This window comes from Cimex lectularius, unplaced genomic scaffold, assembly GCF_000648675.2.
Source record: "Cimex lectularius strain Harlan isolate CLEC.00 unplaced genomic scaffold, Clec_2.1 scaffold426, whole genome shotgun sequence".
Taxonomy (NCBI): Eukaryota; Metazoa; Arthropoda; class Insecta; order Hemiptera; family Cimicidae; genus Cimex; species Cimex lectularius.
Window position 1 is genome coordinate 208,476 of NW_019394180.1, and position 21,446 is coordinate 229,921.

At 37.5% G+C, this 21,446-nt stretch overlaps 1 protein-coding gene across 4 annotated transcripts in view; it reads right to left on the reverse strand.

The window, feature by feature from the left end:
• Positions 1 to 17,402, reverse strand: part of LOC106667652 (innexin shaking-B) — an 82,220-nt gene extending 64,818 nt beyond the window's left edge. For 2 of the 4 annotated variants that reach the window (XR_001340609.2, XR_001340608.2), the window contains exon 1: positions 16,530 to 17,401. Coding sequence is in view for 1 of the 4 variants with exons in the window: in XM_014395731.2 (XP_014251217.1) it covers positions 16,530 to 16,889 (360 nt within the window). In the remaining 3 variants the exon portion in view is untranslated. Of the gene's footprint in view, positions 1 to 5,417; positions 5,891 to 16,529 lie in introns of those variants that run through there. The other 2 variants (XR_001340610.2, XM_014395731.2) reach the window with 2 other exon arrangements.
• Positions 17,403 to 21,446: the final 4,044 nt, after the last annotated feature.

The following is a 21,446-nucleotide window of genomic DNA, read 5'->3' on the forward strand; positions in this document are numbered from 1 at the left end:
TTTGGAAATTTAAAAAAGGTCATAGCCATATGGCATATGTTTGCTTACAAATGAACGACAAAACAAAGATCATCAAAATGCATAAATTCATTATGTTTTCACTGACTTAACATTTTTATAACTTTTTTACTTATAGAATAAAAGAGCCATCTCGCGTTATGTTACAATTAATATTTTTACTTGATCGTCAGATGGTTCGCCTTTCTAGTTGTTTGTGTTAGTCCGTCAGAGTTCGGTCTGCGTTAGTACGTTCAACTTATTAGTCTTAAAAACGTGATTTTCTTTTTCTTTTTGATCAGAGAAAGTGTAAGTATCACAATTGCTAGGATACACGATGAGAAAAATTATTTGTAAAGAAAAGTTAAACTTACAGGACAGCGTTAATACTACTTATGTCATCAATTTCCACAAAACTGTCAGATTCATCCGCCAAGGCCGATATGTTTTATGATCGCATAAGCCAAGTTGTCGGTGTTATCACTTCAGTGCATAAGACGTCTGGAACATAGTAATGAGGAAAAGTCCACCACGTGGGCGTTAGGGTGGAGGAGTGAAGGCACCCTTCTGTTTTTCTAAGTTTTCGATAAAACTTCTCTCATAAAAAGATTAGTGCGATAAATAAACTAAGGCTACTTCATTTTAAAGCCTGCCATGATTTCTTTTCTTTCTTTTTTTTGTAGTTATCATGGGTAACTATGTCTCTCTTTCTCCCACAGACACACACCCCTCACTTTTAAAATTATTACTTACTCAAGAACAAAATTTTCAGAGATTCTTGATTTTTTTATTGTTTCAGCAGTTGGTATGAACATGTCTATTACTTTTTACATAATTAAGCCATATTTTTCTTATTCAATCCAATCTCTCTCTCTCTCTCTCTCTCTCTCTCTCTCTCTCTCTCTCTCTCTCTCTCACTGTTTACTTATTTATTTACTTCCTAATCATTTTATTGCCAACATTGCCTTTATTGTTTTTGGTTTTTGTTTTTTTGCTATTTAGTGACAGTCACTCTTTCTCTATCTTCTTCCTCTCTTTCTCTTTCTTCCTTTCTCTCTCTCACTCACTCTCTCTCTTTTCTTCCACTCTTTCTTTCTCTCTCTCTCTTTTCTTCCTCTCTCTCTTTCTTTCTCTTTCTTTCTCTCTCTTTCTCTTTCTTTTCTTCCTCTCTTTCTCTTTCTTCCTTTCTCTTTCTCACTCACTCTCTCTCTTCTCTTCCACTCTTTCTTCTTCTCTCTCTCTCTCTCTTTTCTTCCTCTCTCTCTCTCTCTCTCTCTCTCTCTCTCTCTCATTTCTTCCTCTCTCTCTTTCTTTCTCTATCTTTCTCTCTCTTTCTCTTTCTTTTCTTCCTCTCTTTCTCTTTCTTCCTTTCTCTTTCTCACTCACTCTCTCTCTTCTCTTCCACTCTTTCTTCCTCTCTCTCTCTCTCTTTTCTTCCTCTCTCTCTCTCTCTCTCTCTCTTTTCTTCCTCTCTCTCTTTTCTTCCTCTTTCTTTCTCCCTCTCTCTCTCTCTTTCTCTCCTCTTTCTCTCTCTCTCACTCGATCTCTCTCTCTCCTTGCTATTTACTTCTTAATCATTTTATCGTCAACATTGCCTTTATTGTTTTTGTTTTTAGTTTTTTTGATATTTAGTGACTATCGTACTTCCTTAAAAGTTCTCTAATTCTCTTGCTACAAGCTATTAACGACGCTACAAACAAATGATTTATTCTAGCAAACTGAAAGTCTGGGATGTCAGTTAGATAAAAGGAAAGCTAATTGAGCGAACCCTCTGAAATATTCCCAACAGAAATAACAGTTTGCAGTCCAGGCCTCAATTTTGATTAACTTTCAAAATTCTTCAAATCTTTCTTTTAATAAAAACTTCTAAAAATAGGTTTGAATTAATTTTTGGAATATTCGCGACGGCTCTACCATGGAACAGAAAACGTTGCAAGACGCGGCCTAGGCTATTAGTGGGCTGATGAATGTCGTTATATGCAGCTGAAAATAAACAAGAAACCGACGCCAGCACAATCTGCCAAAGAATTGATCAACGATAGACGAATATTTATGTCGAATCAATTTAATACACAAACATTCTCTTTTTCAAGTCATTTGTCACGAATCTGTATAAAAAATTGGGAGCGAATGATTCAATTGGAAATGCAATTTGAAAGAAAGGCCCATATTTCCTTATTAAGGACTCACGCCAAGTCGTAAGGTTCAAAATTTTAATTTTTGTCTTTAATGCTTAATGTAATCATAACAAGATAAGTTTTGGTCTTATACCATTACGGCGATGTTTTTTTTTTCTTTTTTCTTATGTCGTTATTTTTCTAGTATAAGTCTTTTCAATAAATCTTTTTTTGCGTGTTGAACGGTGTGAAACGATCCATTTTTTGGGTATCCTCTTTCTTTGGTGTTTCCAATTGGTTATTTGTAACACTGAAATTTGATGTAGGTTTCAGAAAAACATTTTCTTTATCGTGCCAACATTTCGATCTTTATTGAGATCATCTTCAGGGCGTAAAGTGTACTTGTGCCATTCTTGCGTGTCGTGTTGAGAGTGCCACACGACACGCAAGAATGGCACAATTACGCCTTATGCCTGAAGATGATCTCAATAAAGATCGAAACGTTGGCACGATAAAGAAAATGTTTTTCTGAAACCTACGTCACACCAGACCGCATCTCACAATTTCTGANTTTTCTGCTTCTTCTTTCTCTCCCTCCCTCTCCCTTTCCCTCCCTCTCACTCATTCACACATACACACATTCTCTCTCTCTCTCTCTCTCTCTCTCTCTCCCTCTCTCTCTCCCTCTCTCTCTCTCTCTCTCTCTCTCTCTCTCTCACTGTTTACTTATTTATTTACTTCCTAATCATTTTATTGCCAACATTGCCTTTATTGTTTTTGGTTTTTGTTTTTTTGCTATTTAGTGACAGTCACTCTTTCTCTATCTTCTTCCTCTCTTTCTCTTTCTTCCTTTCTCTCTCTCACTCACTCTCTCTCTTTTCTTCCACTCTTTCTTTCTCTCTCTCTCTTTTCTTCCTCTCTCTCTTTCTTTCTCTTTCTTTCTCTCTCTTTCTCTTTCTTTTCTTCCTCTCTTTCTCTTTCTTCCTTTCTCTTTCTCACTCACTCTCTCTCTTCTCTTCCACTCTTTCTTCTTCTCTCTCTCTCTCTCTTTTCTTCCTCTCTCTCTCTCTCTCTCTCTCTCTCTCTCTCTCATTTCTTCCTCTCTCTCTTTCTTTCTCTATCTTTCTCTCTCTTTCTCTTTCTTTTCTTCCTCTCTTTCTCTTTCTTCCTTTCTCTTTCTCACTCACTCTCTCTCTTCTCTTCCACTCTTTCTTCCTCTCTCTCTCTCTCTTTTCTTCCTCTCTCTCTCTCTCTCTCTCTCTTTTCTTCCTCTCTCTCTTTTCTTCCTCTTTCTTTCTCCCTCTCTCTCTCTCTTTCTCTCCTCTTTCTCTCTCTCTCACTCGATCTCTCTCTCTCCTTGCTATTTACTTCTTAATCATTTTATCGTCAACATTGCCTTTATTGTTTTTGTTTTTAGTTTTTTTGATATTTAGTGACTATCGTACTTCCTTAAAAGTTCTCTAATTCTCTTGCTACAAGCTATTAACGACGCTACAAACAAATGATTTATTCTAGCAAACTGAAAGTCTGGGATGTCAGTTAGATAAAAGGAAAGCTAATTGAGCGAACCCTCTGAAATATTCCCAACAGAAATAACAGTTTGCAGTCCAGGCCTCAATTTTGATTAACTTTCAAAATTCTTCAAATCTTTCTTTTAATAAAAACTTCTAAAAATAGGTTTGAATTAATTTTTGGAATATTCGCGACGGCTCTACCATGGAACAGAAAACGTTGCAAGACGCGGCCTAGGCTATTAGTGGGCTGATGAATGTCGTTATATGCAGCTGAAAATAAACAAGAAACCGACGCCAGCACAATCTGCCAAAGAATTGATCAACGATAGACGAATATTTATGTCGAATCAATTTAATACACAAACATTCTCTTTTTCAAGTCATTTGTCACGAATCTGTATAAAAAATTGGGAGCGAATGATTCAATTGGAAATGCAATTTGAAAGAAAGGCCCATATTTCCTTATTAAGGACTCACGCCAAGTCGTAAGGTTCAAAATTTTAATTTTTGTCTTTAATGCTTAATGTAATCATAACAAGATAAGTTTTGGTCTTATACCATTACGGCGATGTTTTTTTTTTCTTTTTTCTTATGTCGTTATTTTTCTAGTATAAGTCTTTTCAATAAATCTTTTTTTGCGTGTTGAACGGTGTGAAACGATCCATTTTTTGGGTATCCTCTTTCTTTGGTGTTTCCAATTGGTTATTTGTAACACTGAAATTTGATGTAGGTTTCAGAAAAACATTTTCTTTATCGTGCCAACATTTCGATCTTTATTGAGATCATCTTCAGGGCGTAAAGTGTACTTGTGCCATTCTTGCGTGTCGTGTTGAGAGTGCCACACGACACGCAAGAATGGCACAATTACGCCTTATGCCTGAAGATGATCTCAATAAAGATCGAAACGTTGGCACGATAAAGAAAATGTTTTTCTGAAACCTACGTCACACCAGACCGCATCTCACAATTTCTGAATAATCATTGATTATTTGATTTAACTGAACTATTGCGTCAATTTACTTTGAATGATTTTTTTTCAATCCACCCATATCACTCGCATAGAAGCTGTTCAAAAAAAGATTGTTACGCAAAATACATTACAGAACAATTGGAGAATACATAAATACACCATATTCATCGTTAATGTCGGATCTGAAATTGACGACTGTTCAGTACAGAAGAAATTTCTTTGATTGTATATTATTGTATAAATTATTACAGGCCGTTAATACAAATTTCAAACTGTTTCTATTCATTCTAAATTGTTTGTTTATTTTTTTATTATTATACATATTTCTATATTTATTTACAGTTATAAGTTTAATACTTTTATTTATAAATTTGAAATTGGGAAACCGTAAATAAATTGGATTTAGAGACTATTGGACTTATTTCACAGGTTGGTTATAAAATTATCTACTCAAAAGTTAACATGATTGGGATATTTCATTGTGAATATTCAAATCTCGATAATTCATCAGTATGTTCACTTTTTATTCAATTCAATTGTGTTCCCGATCAATTTAAAAATGTGTTGTGAAAGCGGTAGCCCATAAGAAATTATTTTAGCGATGTATTTATGGGTACGTATTAATCAAAAGTTACGAATATTTTAACGAATGAAGGCAAATCATAGAAATATTCTGTATATTTTGTGTCGTACTGTACAGCTCTTCAGAGATCAGGGGAGAATCTCACTTTGGCAAATGGTGTCAACTGCAGGCGGATTTTGTAAGATTTGTGGATATAAAAAGAGGGAATTGAGTGAAACGTGATTTTCGGTACTAACTTGGAAGAAAAGAAGAAAAGCGACCCACTGGTAGAATTTGTACACTTTGGTCTCCCTGAAGCCCCTGGTGTGGTCGACGCCGGGGTAGGGCACGTCGACTCCGACCCGCTTCATGAAGGAAGAAGGCACCGCGTAAGTGGAGTGTATCCAGCACCAGGTGTCCAAAACCGTGGACGGTATCTCTTTGCTGTGCTCGCACTCGATGGGGTTGCCGACGAACTGTCTCGCGGCCAGGACCATAGACGAACAGACGAGTACGGCCGACGTGAACCTCGATCCCAGCCACATGACCGGCCCGTCGGACCTGTCGAGCTCGAAAAACCCTTTGACACTTTTCAACAGGTCGTACATGTCGTGGCGAGAGGGAGAAACCGGGTTAAGGCAGGACTCGGTTGTCAGCCGTTCCCGATCCTATTGTCTGTGAAGGCGCGGGCCGGCTCCCCTCTCTCACTCCCTTTATTGCATCCCCCCTCCGTTCCCGTTTCATCCCCCTTATCCTTCAGAATAACATCAATCACCACTTTTACTGCCGAAGAACCGGACGTACTCAGGGGCGGAGGCCGTTTTCCGCCTATTTCGGCCCGGTTTCCAGTTCGCAACGACGGAGGATTCCGAACGCGACGGGAATAAACCATCCCGGGGAGCTTGGAAGTCCACCCAGGTAACCCGAGACGTACAATTCAACCGGCCAATTATAACGCCCCTTGATGTCTATACGACCGGCTCGAAATATGTCCGGCATAAGTTTATTTTTAAAACGGATCTATACCCAAAGTTGCACAATCGTGTTAATCTTCCAAGAAACGAACCTCTTACTCAATCGCGCTTAAAACTCCCTATGATTCCAAATTAAAAATACTTTCAACTAAGATGATATACGACACTGGAACGAAAACGTTTTCTTTTCTCAAATAACAGAGTTTCATGGATAAGCTGTGACTTAAACGCAAAGAATGCCGCCAAATAAGTCCAGTTAAGGATGAAGAGCAAGAGATGCCCTTCTTCGTCTTTTGACCGTACTCGGATGCCGAGAGGTTTGCGATATGTGATGAGTTTCGACAACAGAGATACAGCTAATGACGTAAAGTCAGGCCCTATCATCAGCACATAACGAGATCGATGTCAAATATTCTCTAACGATAATCCGACGCATTGGCAACCGTCGAAACATTTAAATGGTAGCAGTTCATGAAATCGCAAAAGTTATCGTACGGTGTTTCAGAGTTCGACGTAAAGTGCCGGAGGAAATAATTTTACCATCGACAGCCCTATTTCACTCTTCACGTTTATCGTCATACCGGGGAAATCGGCTGCCTGCAGAAATACAACATTTACGATGGCCTGGCGTCTTTAAAATCCGTGGTTTTAAGGGCTGTAAATCGGCCGAGATTAAATACGGAGGAGTCGCTCTTTTCGGAAAATAAACGGATGTTTTGCCCCGACTGCAAATATTATTTATCGTCCGACAAATTCTCCTATTCACCGATGCGTACCGAGAGAAAATCCAATAAAGTGCCAATGCCAGCCAAATTCGATCCGTTGCGGCTCGTCCACTGCTTTTTACGTCACATTTTCATTCCTTTCGTCGATTCGACTCGACGACGGTCAAAATAATAGTCTAGTGTTAAATAGGCAAAATCGAGCGCTACATCACAATAACATCTCAAGGAACAAATAAACTGCTCAAAAATTAATAGGGCTATTGCAAATTTTGTAATATCTACTTTCTCTAGCATTTTTATTTTATTTTTATTATAAATTGCATTAAAATTTTAGAAATTATTATGTTTTTTAATGAAGGAAAATTAAATTAAAGGATTTTGAAAAATAACAAAATAAAAGGTTCTAATTCCATAATTTTATGTATTGGACACAATATTTTTTTTAAATTAATATCGTGTATAATGTCCTCTGTTAGCTAAAAACTATGTCCACCTGTTAGGCATACTGTTAATAAGGTCACTAATTTCATAAAGAATTTCGCTCTATAGATGCTGCAACGCTGATCTCGGTTGCAGGTCATCTGGCTGCGGATAGTAATCGAAAAGCCTTCTCTGCAAAGCATCTCACATGTACTCAATGGGATTGAGGTCTTGAGACATTGGAGGAAGGAGCAGATGGGAAATTTCCAGTTTTTGTAAACCCTGATGAACAACTCTCCCTCTATGAGGTCTGGTATTGCTATCCAGAAATCGAAAATCCCTGCCAATGAATTCCCTGGTTTGAGGGATGTATTCCTCGATAATTTCTTGGGCTTAACTGACTGTGCCTTCAACAATCTGGCGTCTAGTTCGTCCTCCAGTATAAATCTCAGCCGAGACCATTACACCACCTCGTCGAACTGCACTGAAGGAGCACGACCTGGGGCATTGTGGCCATCCTCTGTTCTCGGTGACTCTTCGGCTCCTGCTATCACTATACAATAGACAGAAACGCGACTCATCAGTAAATATAACAGCATTCCAATTGGGGTTCTCTTCTAGGCGCTCGCTGTACCATATACCAAGGCCCTTGCGTATGACCTCCGAGTCCCGACCTAGCGGGAGTGATCAGACTGCCGAAGCGAACAGCCTACGAGGAGGCTGAGTTAAGACTATTCTCGGAACTCTCACCTACGTCGTTATTTTTTTTATAAACCCTCAGGGTGCCGGGGTTTTTAAAAAAAAGACCATTTGTAAGTATGTCGGGTTCGAATACAGAGCCGCTGCATTCGAACCCGGGACGTTTACCTTACAGTGATGAGCGCCGTGTCAAAGACTAAATCTTGCGGCTACAGACGCCTCACGCCGTCGTTATTCTCTACAGGTGAATACTCTTTATTTTATCTAACCCTTTCAGGACGGTCAGCACTATTCGTCAGCACAAGTGAAGTACAGAGAGCGTATTTAGATCCAAGTTCATAGAAGCAGAGTAGTGTTAAGTTATGTATTTCTATCGCTAGTGAGGGTGAGAACCATAACGCTGCTATTTACCATTTTAAACAGTACATTTGAACTTTGAACTTCAGTCTAAAAGTGAAGAAACTAAAGCGATATCACGCTCGCTGTACCTGACCGAACCTCCTTACTCAGTATGGATGAGCGTGTGGCACGCGCTAAGTACCTCACTTGGGGTGATACGATATCACATTCACCGTCCTGAAAGGGTGAAGGACGCATCTTGCATCATGGAAACCTCATACTTCTAAGGAGAAGGATGGGGTCTATTGCACTGAATTAAGGAACTAGGAAGGTACAATAAGCCAGAAGGCTGCAGTGCCTGGGGAGTACCTGCTTCCTAGTATCCTTATCACCATACCATGCCATGCCAGCATGTAAGTTTGAGTTGGGCCTGAGGTATCCTGTATAATTTTTCTCCAAAAAAGGTAATAATTTGAAACTAGACTAAAATATATTAAAAACGTATTTTTGTTTTTTGGATAGCTGCATCGGTTCAAGAGAAATTCAGCCGGGCCATCTAAAAAGGAACCCTGTATTTATTTATTTATTTACGGATCGAAATCCACTATAAAAAAAGACATTTTACAATAACAAAAAATATAAATGATATATGTAAAAATACAAATAATATATATAAAAAGAATAAGGACGTATATACATAGTAATAATATAAATGGTAAATATAAATGATAAATATAAAAATACAATTAAAGAGTAAAAACTGAACAACAAAAATGAAAGAAATAATTACTAACCAAATAAGGCAGAGGAAACAAAATAAAGCTAAAAGACAATTCAAACTACAATAATTAGGTACATATGTAATGAAAATAATACTCTTTATAAACATATAATAAGACTAGAGTGCGAGAATTAGTTGAACCAGTAATTGAAATAATTTTGAACAGTATGAAATATAAAAGCATTCAACTAAGGTTGTAGGATATGGTTTTTCACAGATTGCACAGAACTATTGAAGAAGTCAATGCTATTGCAGATGTTGTTACTCTTGATCATCATTCTGTATAGAGGAGAAGAGATCATGTAGTTAGAGCTTTGGAATTCAAATAAAATAATTTAAAGTTATTCGGATATCGTGAGATGCGGTCGGGTGTGATGTAGGTGTCTGAAAAACATTTTCTTTATCGTGCCAACGTTTCGATCTTTTATTGAGATCATCTTCAGGGCCTTGTGTTGTCTGCATTTCAGCAAAAAAGTTCTCTGATTGATGGCCGATGCGAGTTTCTTTTCATTGTTGGCGATGTCCTTCAGAATACTTTTAGCTGCGTGTCCGTATGTAGTATGCTGAAATGCAGACAACACAAGGCCCTGAAGATGATCTCAATAAAATATCGAAACGTTGGCACGATAAAGAAAATGTTTTTCTGAAACCTATATCATACCCGACCGCATATCATGATATCTGAATAACTATCGATTAACGGTCACTAATCTCTACACATAAAATAATTTATAGGTTTTAGGAGAGTGCGAAGGGACATTTAGCTGTAGTTGAGAGAGGAGAGAAGGACTATCAATGAGATTGTTTAATATTAAATACAAAAACAATATCAAAGTAATCCCTTCTTAGTACCAGTTCGAAAATTTTAAATTCAGAGCGGATTCTAGGGTGGGCAGAATTCGGAGGAAGATTGAGTTTGTAGGAAAGTTTTTTTTTAATTTGTTTTGTACAGATTGAAGAATTTTTTGATAATTTAGATAGAATGGGTTCCAAACAGGTGTAGCATATTCTAGTATGGGTTGTACAAAAGCTTTATAAAGATGGACAAAACATAGAGGATTTTTAAATTCACATGTGTTCCGGATATGATGAAACCTAGCATCTTCATAGATCTATTTTTTATTGAAGATATATGTTCTTTAAACTTGAGCTTTTGATCAAAAAGTACACCAAGATCCTTTACGACCTCAACTCGCGTTAAAAGAGCATCATGGAGAGTATAGAGATAAATAAAAGGTTGTTTCTTATCAGAGAATGTAATTGTGTAGCATTAAGAGCAAGTTTGTTATTAGAGCACCAGGTTAGCACATTATTGATAGAATTTTGTAATTGTAAACAATCGGAAGGAGAATATATGAATAGGAGAATATGCCGAGCATATAGTCCTTATTGCTGAGAGTCCGGCAAGTTTGCAAAATAATATAAGTTTTTGAGTCCTTTTGTGATCTTTGGAACTTGTCATTAATTTTAAAAGAGTCCAAAATTATGGGTTTCCGCAAATGGGGCAAACCAGCAGCTTCTAAAAGATGGTTTTATAAGGGTATTAAAATCGAAGTGGTGAACAGGTACTAATATTTGGAAGTTATTTTTACACCTCGTCTTTCCCTATCTCACCACCTCGACGCTAGAATTTCTGTTACAAAAACATGTTTAAACTGCGTTCGGGTAATTCTGGTTTGGAATAATCTTGTACGATATGAAGCCATAATAAAAATTTACGGCAGTGTCCTGAGCTCTGTTGTATGTATATATCACTGATCTGTATATTTACGGATGGTCAGAGAAGGTCGCCCAAGAGAGTATCGCGAATAATAAACAAAATAAAAAATCCTTTTTGATATGTTTATATAGCATGGAAGCAGAGAACGGCTCGAAATAACCCAATCCAAATCATTTCCTTTTCTTTTTGTATGTGCGTATGTGTATGTGTGAGTGCGAAGAAACTGTCGTGCCGCGATGAAGAGAACGCCGAAGTAAACTGCAGTTGACAAATTGTTCCTCGTCTCGTGTGACGGGGGGGGACGTTAAATCGTTTTTGATATCGGACCGCGACTCAATTGCAATGGCGATAATTGAAACAAGATGTTGTCTACTCTCGACAACTTGTTTATTGCCGGCAAACTGCATTGGGGCGAAAAGTGATTTCGTCCTTTTCTAATGGATAAAGATAAAGTTGCGATTCCGACCGCCATCTGTAAGCTCTACCAACTTTCCACCAACACGATTAGGTACGTTTACTTAGACGTAAATATATATTAAATGCACTTAGGAACTTTTGGAATGACAATATTTTGTTGGTAAATGGTACTCATGGCACATGAAATAAGGTTGCTGTGTGAATGTCTAGAGATATGTTAACAGATAACATCTTATAAACATAATCCCAACAAAATCATCACCGTGAAAAAAGGGCCATGTTCTAGACCAGTGGTTCCCAAAGTGGTCCCCGGTATCATTCAGGGGGTCCGTGGAAAATTAAAATTTGATTTGGGATTAAGAAAACTGATAAGATAGGCAGTAACTAGTACGATTAAGTAACTGCCGTAACTTGTAACTGTAACCGTATTCGTAACGAATAAGAAAAATGATTATTTGGAGATCGTGAGATGCGGTCTGGTGTGACGTAGGTTTTAGAAAAACATTTTCTTTATCGTGCCAACGTTTCGATCTTTATTGAGATCATCTTCAGAGCCTGGGATTTGTAAACATTGTTTAAATTTTAACACGTAGGATGTGAAAAAAATGAATTTATACAAAGCTAGAAGTTTTAGATTCAATCAAAGTATTTGTACTCACTCAAAGTGTTTGTTTTCTTTGTTACAAGTATACTTTAAAAAATTCAACAGAAAAAAATTATAAATGCAAAAATCAACACCTCATAAACATAATTTACGACATTCAAAAGTTAATTTTTGACCTAAAAAAACCTAATTTAAAGTCAGTAAACCAACTGAAAAACGTTTGAGATATAACACCAAAAAGATCCACTGGACCACCTCATAAACATAATTTACAATATACAAAAAATTAATTTTTGACCTAAAAAAAACACCTACTTTAAAGTCAGTAAACCAGTAAACCAACTGAAAAACATCTGAGATATAACATCAAAAAGATCCACTGGACAAAAATGACATATATACGAAAAATAAACAACCGAAAACCTATAAGTATGCTTTAAAATATTCAACGAAAAAACTTATGAATGCAAAAATCAACACCTCATAAATAAACATAATTTACAACATTCAAAAGTTAATTTTTGACCTAAAAAAACCTACTTTAAAGTCAGTAAACCAACTGAAAAACTTCTGAGATATAATATCAAGAAGATCCACTGGACAAAACTAACATATGTACGAAAAATAAAAATAACTGAAAACTTATAAGTATGCTTTAAAATATTCAACGAAAAAACTTATGAATGCAAAAGATCAACACCTCATAAACATAATTTACGGCATTCAAAACCTAATTTTTGACCTAAAAAAAACACCTACTTTAAGTCAGTAAACCAACTCGAAAATATGTGAGATATGACATCAAAAAGATCCACTGCACAAAAATGACATATACACGAAAAGTAAACATAACTGAAAACCTATGTTTACTTTCAAAAATTCAACGAAAAAACTTATAAATACAATAATCAACACCTGACAAACATAATATATTATATTCAAAACATTATATAGCATGACAAGTCATAACTAAATGAAAACTACAGAAATACACTGTCTGAAAATGGTGAAACACGTCCGACAAACAGACCATAACAATGAGGGTGATCCACCGGATTTTGAACTGTTTTATGGAGTCGTTCTATAATTTTAACCGCTTCTGGGATGTCCAGATCTCTTTGATATAGTTTTAGGTTCCTAAAATGCCGAGAAAAACTGGTGTTTTAATTTGAGATTTTGAGGCCGAGGACCATATTGTACAATCATCGTAAACACATATCATTGCGAATGTTGGTTGGTTTTTGTAATAATTTATATAATAAATCGTTTAGAATAGCGAAGTTAGCGACAACCTGTCTGATTTAATTGATTGGATGGTGTATCTGATGGTCCCTCTATTCCGATAATTACGTCCGAAATGGTCGAAGTAATGTCGGGTATACAGTTAGTTGAGATTTTCCTGTCAAAATGTATTTCGGTCCAGAATTTTTCGTGGTCGTCAAAGTATCCTGTTAATCTATTGGCTCTTAAGTTTTATACGGGGCCTGCCATCTAGGTATAGACCTAAGGAGAGGCAGCCTGTAGCTGCTTGATGTTGGTGTACAGTGAACTGTTTCATCAAAGTTTCGCCAATATTTGATAAACCCAAGGAGTTCTTTGATGTTAGAGGTTAGGATGCTTGGTTAGGATTTGAGTCCTGTCTTTATTAATTACACGTTTATAATTCGTGGAACGACTGCTAATGGGAGGAAAACTGTGTCAAACGTTGTTAATCGTCTTTTGGTTGTTTTTCAAGAAAATGCTTATTTAAAAACCGGTGTAAATCATAATAATTGGTGGCGAAAAATTCCGAGTGACACGCTCGGATAAGCAGGCGTCGGGCCAAGACAATGTATACAAATGACGGTTGATTCGAGTCAAATCTAGTTGTCAGCGGCACGATTTAGACCCTCGGGAAGAATAAGAAAAAGAGATTGCAGCGTGCGCTGACCGGCCGCGTTTATTATTAACCTCGGGGCGGTGCCGGACATTGACATTATTAATTAGCTCTTACATAAACCGGTCGACCATCAGTTTAAGCGTTGTAAGTGGGGCCGAGGGCGGAATATGTTTGTCAAATTTGCAAAGTTGTCAGAGCTGACATTTGGCAACCGGAGGCCAATTCTGATGTCAAAACGTGTTACATCCCTCGCTTTTTATTCTAACGATGCTAGGCTCTCGTCGAGCTCGGAGATGTAGGAAAACATTGAACACATGTTTGCCAAAACTAATAAGATAATTTTTCGGGGGCGTTGGTAGCCGCAACGGTTAAGGCAATCATTGTTATGTCCCCCTCTTCCTATGACCCAAACATTGGGCCACTGTATAGAGGGGGTGTCTGTAGTAGCACATATTGGTGAAGGTTGGAAATGGTGTCTGGTAACGCTTTGGGAACGGTCTCACTAAACACACGAAGGAGGCTAACATGCGAGTACAAAAGTGTCATGACCAAACATTGGGCAACTGTGTAGAGGTGTCTGTAGTGGCACTTATTGGTGAAGGTTGGAAATGGTGTCGGGGAACATTGGCTTTGGGAACGGTCTCACTAAACACATCGAAGGAGGCCAACATGCGCGAACATAAGTGTCATGTCCAAACATTGGGCCACTGTATAGATGGGATGTCTGTAGTGGCACATATTTGTGAAGGTTGGAAATGGTGTCGGGTAACGCTTTTGGAGCACTCTCAATAAACTCATCGAAGAAGGCAAACATGCGCGAACATTTGGCACATGATCGTCCATTGTTTGTTGTTTCCAATTAGGTTTTTCTCAATCGAAATGTAAATAGCAATTATACATCCCAGCCAAACACAGATGTACCAGCGATTTACACGTACTTGATATCCATCACGCTACAGGAAAAGTAAGCAACTATAGGCCAAGCTGGCCCAAGATTGGGAGAAGGGTTGACCTGTATTGGCCCGGTGTGTGGAGCATGGTACCCAACTTGGTGACCAATGCATAGGCTTGTCATGGTCCATAGTGTAGCGGGGCCATAAGGTAAAGGTTCCGGGTTCGAATCCAGCGTCCCTGCATTCAAACCTGATATACTTTTAATGGGATTTTTCCAAAAACTGCTATCCCCGTGCGTTGACACGACCTCTGCTTTTGCGAACCCTCGTAAAAGAGTGATGCAGTCCACTCACACATACTTTCTTACATTACTTAAGTTCGTGATTTTATCTAATGTAGCCTTAAATTAAACATACAGCTCTATTGCACGTACCGGTAAGTATCTCACAAGCATACAATTCCGGAAAAGCTTTTTAACACTGAGTAAATGACAAAAGGATGCAAAGATTTTTTTTTTATTATTTAATTTATTTGTAGCCCTATATTTGTTGGTATATGGCTGGAAGTTTCTGGTCCTGACAAAGTTCGCTTTAGGTTGGGGGCAACTGTTGCGGAATAGGGCTTTTCGATATTTTCTTGCCCTTTCAAAAAGAACTACAAGAGGTGTAAGAGGTGTAGGAATGGAATGACCTTGAGTGACTTTCATGTCAGGTGTAGATAAATAAAATCAACCATATATTGAAATCCTCTTGAAAATAATTAAAAATTGTCCCTTTTTAAGAAAATGGTCAGGAGTAAAGGTAAACTGTAACCAGTATAGGAGGAAGAGTTTAAATGCTAATTACCCGTGGCAAATTTGCCAAAGTATTTCATATAGAAACCGTAGTAACTGAGCTCTTTACAAATGAAATAAAAAAGACAGGGTATAAAAGACAAAAATTGCGATCCATTGTGATAACCGAGCTGAGATCAATGCATAAGTGCAACAAAGATGGACGAATCTCAGGTTGTCAACTTGACATTGCCGATTCAATATACATCGGAATTGGCAGAAGATAGCCCGTGTAGGTTCTGCCAAAAAGAAAAGGAGACAGCAGTACCTGTAACTATGAATGCCTAATAAGGAAAAGAAAAGACCTACTCGGTGGCAAAGAACAGCTCAATCCGGAAAATTTACGATCCACTGCCAAGGCTATTAAAAATATTAATTATATTATTAAAAAGCCTGGAGAAAGACGGTGAACTTTAATCATACAAGGAGGAGCACAGTAGTTATATAGATCGATGATGTGCATAAGGCAAACTGTGAATAAAAAGGTAGCTGCCGAGTCTTTTACAAAACCTTCCACACCGGTCAAAAGCAAAGCAGTTGAAAGCTAAAAATTGTTATTTTATACAGTAAAAATCTTTCTAAAACAAAAACAACGAAACTAATTAAACAAAAGAGGTTTAAAATGGTAAATTGAACTCATGGAATGAAATTGGCTATGTATCACCGAGGTTAATTCTGCTTTAGCAAATAATTAATGTTCATCGGCATGGGTCTTGGTGAATACCAAAACTCTTCGCATTCATATTTATCATAAGGTCAGAAAACGCAGAAAAGTTGGGACGTTAAATCTCTCGATATAGTGAAAAGATTATCCGAAATTTAAATGTGATATTAGAATCCATTTTCAAGAGTGAAGATTGCATTTGCCATGAACGAAGGGACAAAAGCCGAGGAAGTCAGATAGAATGAAGTCGATTCGGCTGAAGATTCTCGGGTAGCCGAAATAGGCGGAGATTGTCGATTTTGAACTTGTGAATACGAATAAAGACAACTTGCAGAGAAGAAAACTAAATTTACACATTTCCCGCACATATTTCGATACGAGAACTCAATATAGATTGTATGTAAAAATAGTCCGGACTTACTTGAAAGAAGAGGCAAAAGCAGACCCACTGGTAGTACGTGTAGCATTTGCGGTCTTCCGTCTCTCCCCTGCTGTTGTCCACACCCGGGTAAGGTACGACGACCCCGACTTTCTTCTTGAAAGCGGATTTGAGCGTGTACGTCGAGTGGATCCAGCAGTAAGTGTTGAGCACGTCCTCGGGTATGTCCTTGGTGTGGACGCAGTCGATCGGGTTTCCAACATATTGCCTGGTCGTGACGATGAGCGAGAACGCTATAAGTATCATAACAGTTATGCTGTAGTGGAGTCTGAATACCGGCGAGTCGATCCGGATGTTGCTGACTTTGATCAAGTTCTTGAGACCTCGGAATACGTCGAGCATTGTTCGTTACGGACCGGGGGAAATGTCATCGCAAAACCACTTTTGTTTATTGTTCCGAAGCGATGATCTCCGGCCCACGACCCCTCACCCGACCGATAGCCACTAATTCTAAATCTTTAACACTTTCCCACTCCCTGTTCTCTGTCCGATCCCCCGATGTGGTGGGGTTACTGCAACTATATTTAACTTCGATAGACTCCGTTAAATTTCGGTTTCCCCCACTTTTTCTATTAATCTTTAGCAAATACCGTTATTGTTTATTCATTCCAGTGTGGGAGATACAAAAATGAAACTATAACCCGCAAATTAGAACCACCAGATCTGCATTCGTTTGCTGACAGAAAACCTTTTCCTTTAACCAAATCATCTCGGCAAATAAGCACATTCAATCAATTGTTCTTAATTTTTTAAAACTGTGTACAACAAATTGAGCTTAAACAAAAGCAGTACCTCCCGACTATCATGGCTGAACAGCAAGCTATCTATTACAAGCCACATATCGTCCAATTAGTACCATGTGCTGAAACTGATATCTTCCTGTCATTGCTATTCTACCGTTAAAATTTTGTTTGCGTTTTTTCTTATTTCTAAGCACTTTCCTGGCACTTTTTCGCGTACCTCTTTTGGTGTGATAATCGCCTTACAGAAGTGGCTGTACCGCCGGGCTAATTCTTCCCACTCACAAAGGATATGTGCCGATGTTTCTGTTCCTCCGGACAGAGTCGACATGTTTCTTTCTCTCCTCTGCCCATCTTCTTAGATGATATTTAAGAGGGCGTGCCCGGTATAGAGAATTTTCTCAAATCATGCCTGCTGAAAGAGTGAAGTTCCCCACGATTTGAGTGGTTTGTCCAATGTTTGAGTTTCTCTTCCTCAATCCACTTTCCATTTCCAGCTGATGTAACCAGTCCGCTGCACCTAGTTGTGGTTCTGGTCCCATGGGTAAAAGAACTGCACCTTTTTGGCTAGCTGGTCATCCTGTTCATTTCCTTCTATCCCTTCATGTCCAAGAAACCAATTTAAGGTAGTTGTATTTTTCCCAAGTTATTAGGTTATCCCTACACCTAGTCCCTTTTGGTCCATCTGTGTTCCATATTAGAGCCCCTTCCTGAAACCTGGGGACACCTTTCTTCCAAAGGTGATTGCCTAGTCTGACTGTCTAGTCCACTTAGAACGGTCTGTCAAAGTTGAATTTTTCTGTCATTTTGTTTTTACCGTTACAGCGTCTCATTTATTGTAATTCTTTCCAGAATTTTGTGGTGCCTCCGACTTAGATCTTCATTCTTTGCATCTCACGATCAAGACTGTTGACACTGTCAAAAGCCATCTTTTGTACATAAATACGTCGCGTGAGGTTTCCATTGCTGCAGTGGATCAGGTATGCATTGCACCAGATATATTGAGTCATGCTAGTGTAGACTTTGTAGTTAGATCTGTGTTCCTTGTTCATCCAGGTCCTAGAACTCCTTATATGACCAAGGGTCTGACCGTTGTGGTGTATAACCAGTACGCCATATTGGGGTTGATTCCCCAAATCTTTGGCCAATGCTTAGTAGAGCCTTGTCTTTATGCAGAATATTGCCGATGTGTTTTCCCCACTTGAGCCTGCCTTTCATACCAACCTCGTCCCATCAAAACATTACAATACGTTTTTTCAATTATTCAGTTATTACTAAGCATAAGTTGTACTACAAACATGCTAAACCATTATTACTGATTACTGATTCAAGCTCAAATCTGCACACGCGTGTATTGAGCCTATCGCTTAAAGCAGTCCATCCCCAATTCCAGCTTTTGTAAATTACGAAAATATATTCCACTATTTCTTGACTGAAGAGCAAACACGAGTGCTGGCATTGGTGCATAGTCTAGAAATATTTTTAATCCATCTGAACCAAACACTGATACAAATAAAGATAGAAAAAAGGTAAAGATCAGTGACAATCTGAAACTTCTCTTTCTTCCTCTTCGTCTTCCGAACAGCTGCCATCTCCCCGAAAATGTTCTTTTTTTTTCAGCTATTCTAAAATGTTCCTAATGTTTTCAGGATCAGAGTACTGTATGGAATCGCCTGTTTTTCCACTCGAAAGACCGTAAAAAAACAGAGCATAGGCGCGCGCAGATAAACAAATCAGTGAAGAAGCTAGCCGTTAACAATACCGTGGGGTCAAAACTACCCCAATTATTATTCGCGACCTTCTCCCTCAACAATTGGAACAAGACTGACTTTGATTGTCATCTTTGATAGTAAATAAGTCCTTTGGGAGTATTTAGGAAGAGGGATATAAGTCCATTGGAGTGGTTCCTCCTGACAAAGTGATGGCCAAACATCAAGAAGTTGACTATGTCACGTTAATTACAATCTCTTGTATGTTTATAACCTAAAAATTTACAATTAATTATGTCATGCTGGAATAATATAAGTTGTTGAGTTTTGAGAAAATTAAGAATACTGACAAATGCTCTTCTAAGACGAATCTTGACCTTATTTTTTCGTTTCAGAAAAAGTTGACGATACCCAAAAGACCGACAAAGAGGGAAAGAGAAAATACTTAGTGATGCCGTCAACGCGGTTCTCGACATCGTCGGGAAGACTCACCAACTTTTTGGTTCATTGGACTGAAGACCATTGCGAGTCCAACTGTCGGAAGTAGACACACAAATATAAATATGCACAGAAAAAACTAAAATGCATTTACATGGGAACCATACCTCATAAACCAAGCTAAACGGAAGCTTACAATAAATGAAGGTACCGACCATATCTGTTCAATTACAAATTGCCTTGAACTTGAAATTATATTTAATTAAACATGGGCTGTTATTGTTTTGTTTTGTCATTAACGTCTGCTAAATTTTCATATCTCTGGTACTTTTCTTCTACTATCTTCTAGTTTCGACGAGGTTCTGTCTTCTCATTTTTTGGTTTGTGTCTAATGTGCCTAAAGAATATTATTTTTTAGGAATTGATGAAGGCGAGGAAAAGAAAAAGAACCTACAAATGGAACTCTTAGAACTGCAAATAAACAAAACAAAATTGGAGTGCAGAAAATTAGAACTTCAATTGAGCATTTCTTGCAGGTGCTGCACAAACGAGATTTAAGAATCGACAATAATTATAGACGATATTAATGAAAATACTCTATGAAGTCACTTTTTGTTAAAGATAATTCCTCTCACATAGTTTTTAAGCATTTATCTTGATTTCGAGTATTAAAACATCATCATCAGGCAGAGATACAAACACGTCTTTAGACGTGAATTGTAGGAAATGAGAAAAAAATTACAGCAATTCACGTCGAAAGATGTGTTTGTATCTTCTGCCTGAATACTCGAAATCCGGATAACTACCTAAAATTTCTGTGAGTAGAACTTTCTTTTCCAAAAAGTGAATTGCCATACTCACCACACCTCAAATCATTTCTACTGTATGAAGTCTGTATGATGATCTGAAATGAGTTACCAGCAACTTAGAATTTATTTTTTTTTTTTTTTTTGTAGATAAAGGTAATAATATAAAAAGATGTAAACATAAAATCTAAGGTAACAATTTTATAAACAAATTATTTATATTTAAAATATAAAGTTAAACTGCAAAATTAAAATAAAATCTCCATTTTACACCATCAGATGTATTATTCCCTGTTGCCTAAGTCTCGCTGTAATTTCAATGTTTTCTACTGTTCCTCGTCATCTTAATTGTTAAGTCCATCATCGTCTATGATTCTTCCTTGCCAAATAAGAACGTTTCATCTTGGTCCATCCTCGCAGTTGCAAAGAGTAAAACTGCCCGCCACATCCCAGCCAAGGCAATACAATCTGCAGAGTGTTTGTTTTGCCCAAAGTGCACCTCCTTTTCTCGTACGTTTTCTATTAGTGGTCCTATCTCCTTCAGAAGCAATTCGAATTCCGAAGAGTTTTTTAAATTCAAAATCACTTAGAACGTCAAAATTGATCCTTGACCTACAGATTTTTGCAATATTTCAAGCCACACAGTCGATATTTGTTCCAATGAAAAGTAAATCCTGTAGCATTTTAAAGAAATGAAAAATTAATTTAATGTGGAAGTTTGCACTATTTTGATCGTTTCAGGCAATCTGACATTTGTATTAATAATACAAATAAAAGATTTTACAAATATTTGTACTATTAGTGACTGTTTATGAAACAGAATCCCTTGCTTTTTAAACAATTTTTCTTGTATTTTCAACTTTACAACTTACATTACTTTAGTACTTTTTTTACTATAAAAAATATGACACAAGTTACAAGTTATTAATAGTATTAGTTTGTACAGTAGAAATTGTTTATAACAATACTGGTTATAACGTACAAAATCTCCGGTCGCGTGAAATGTCATAAGGAAAAAACCATTGAGAACCGTTTATAACGAACTATCGGTTTAGCAGATACTCGGACAGCAAAAGTAACCCCAGCTGCCTAATGCTTCTAGGAAAGATTCTTCCCCATTTTTACACTATAAAAGTCTTTAAAAACACTAAAAAAGAAAAATAAATAAACATATAACCACAACCTTAGTTTCTTCTGTTTAAGAAA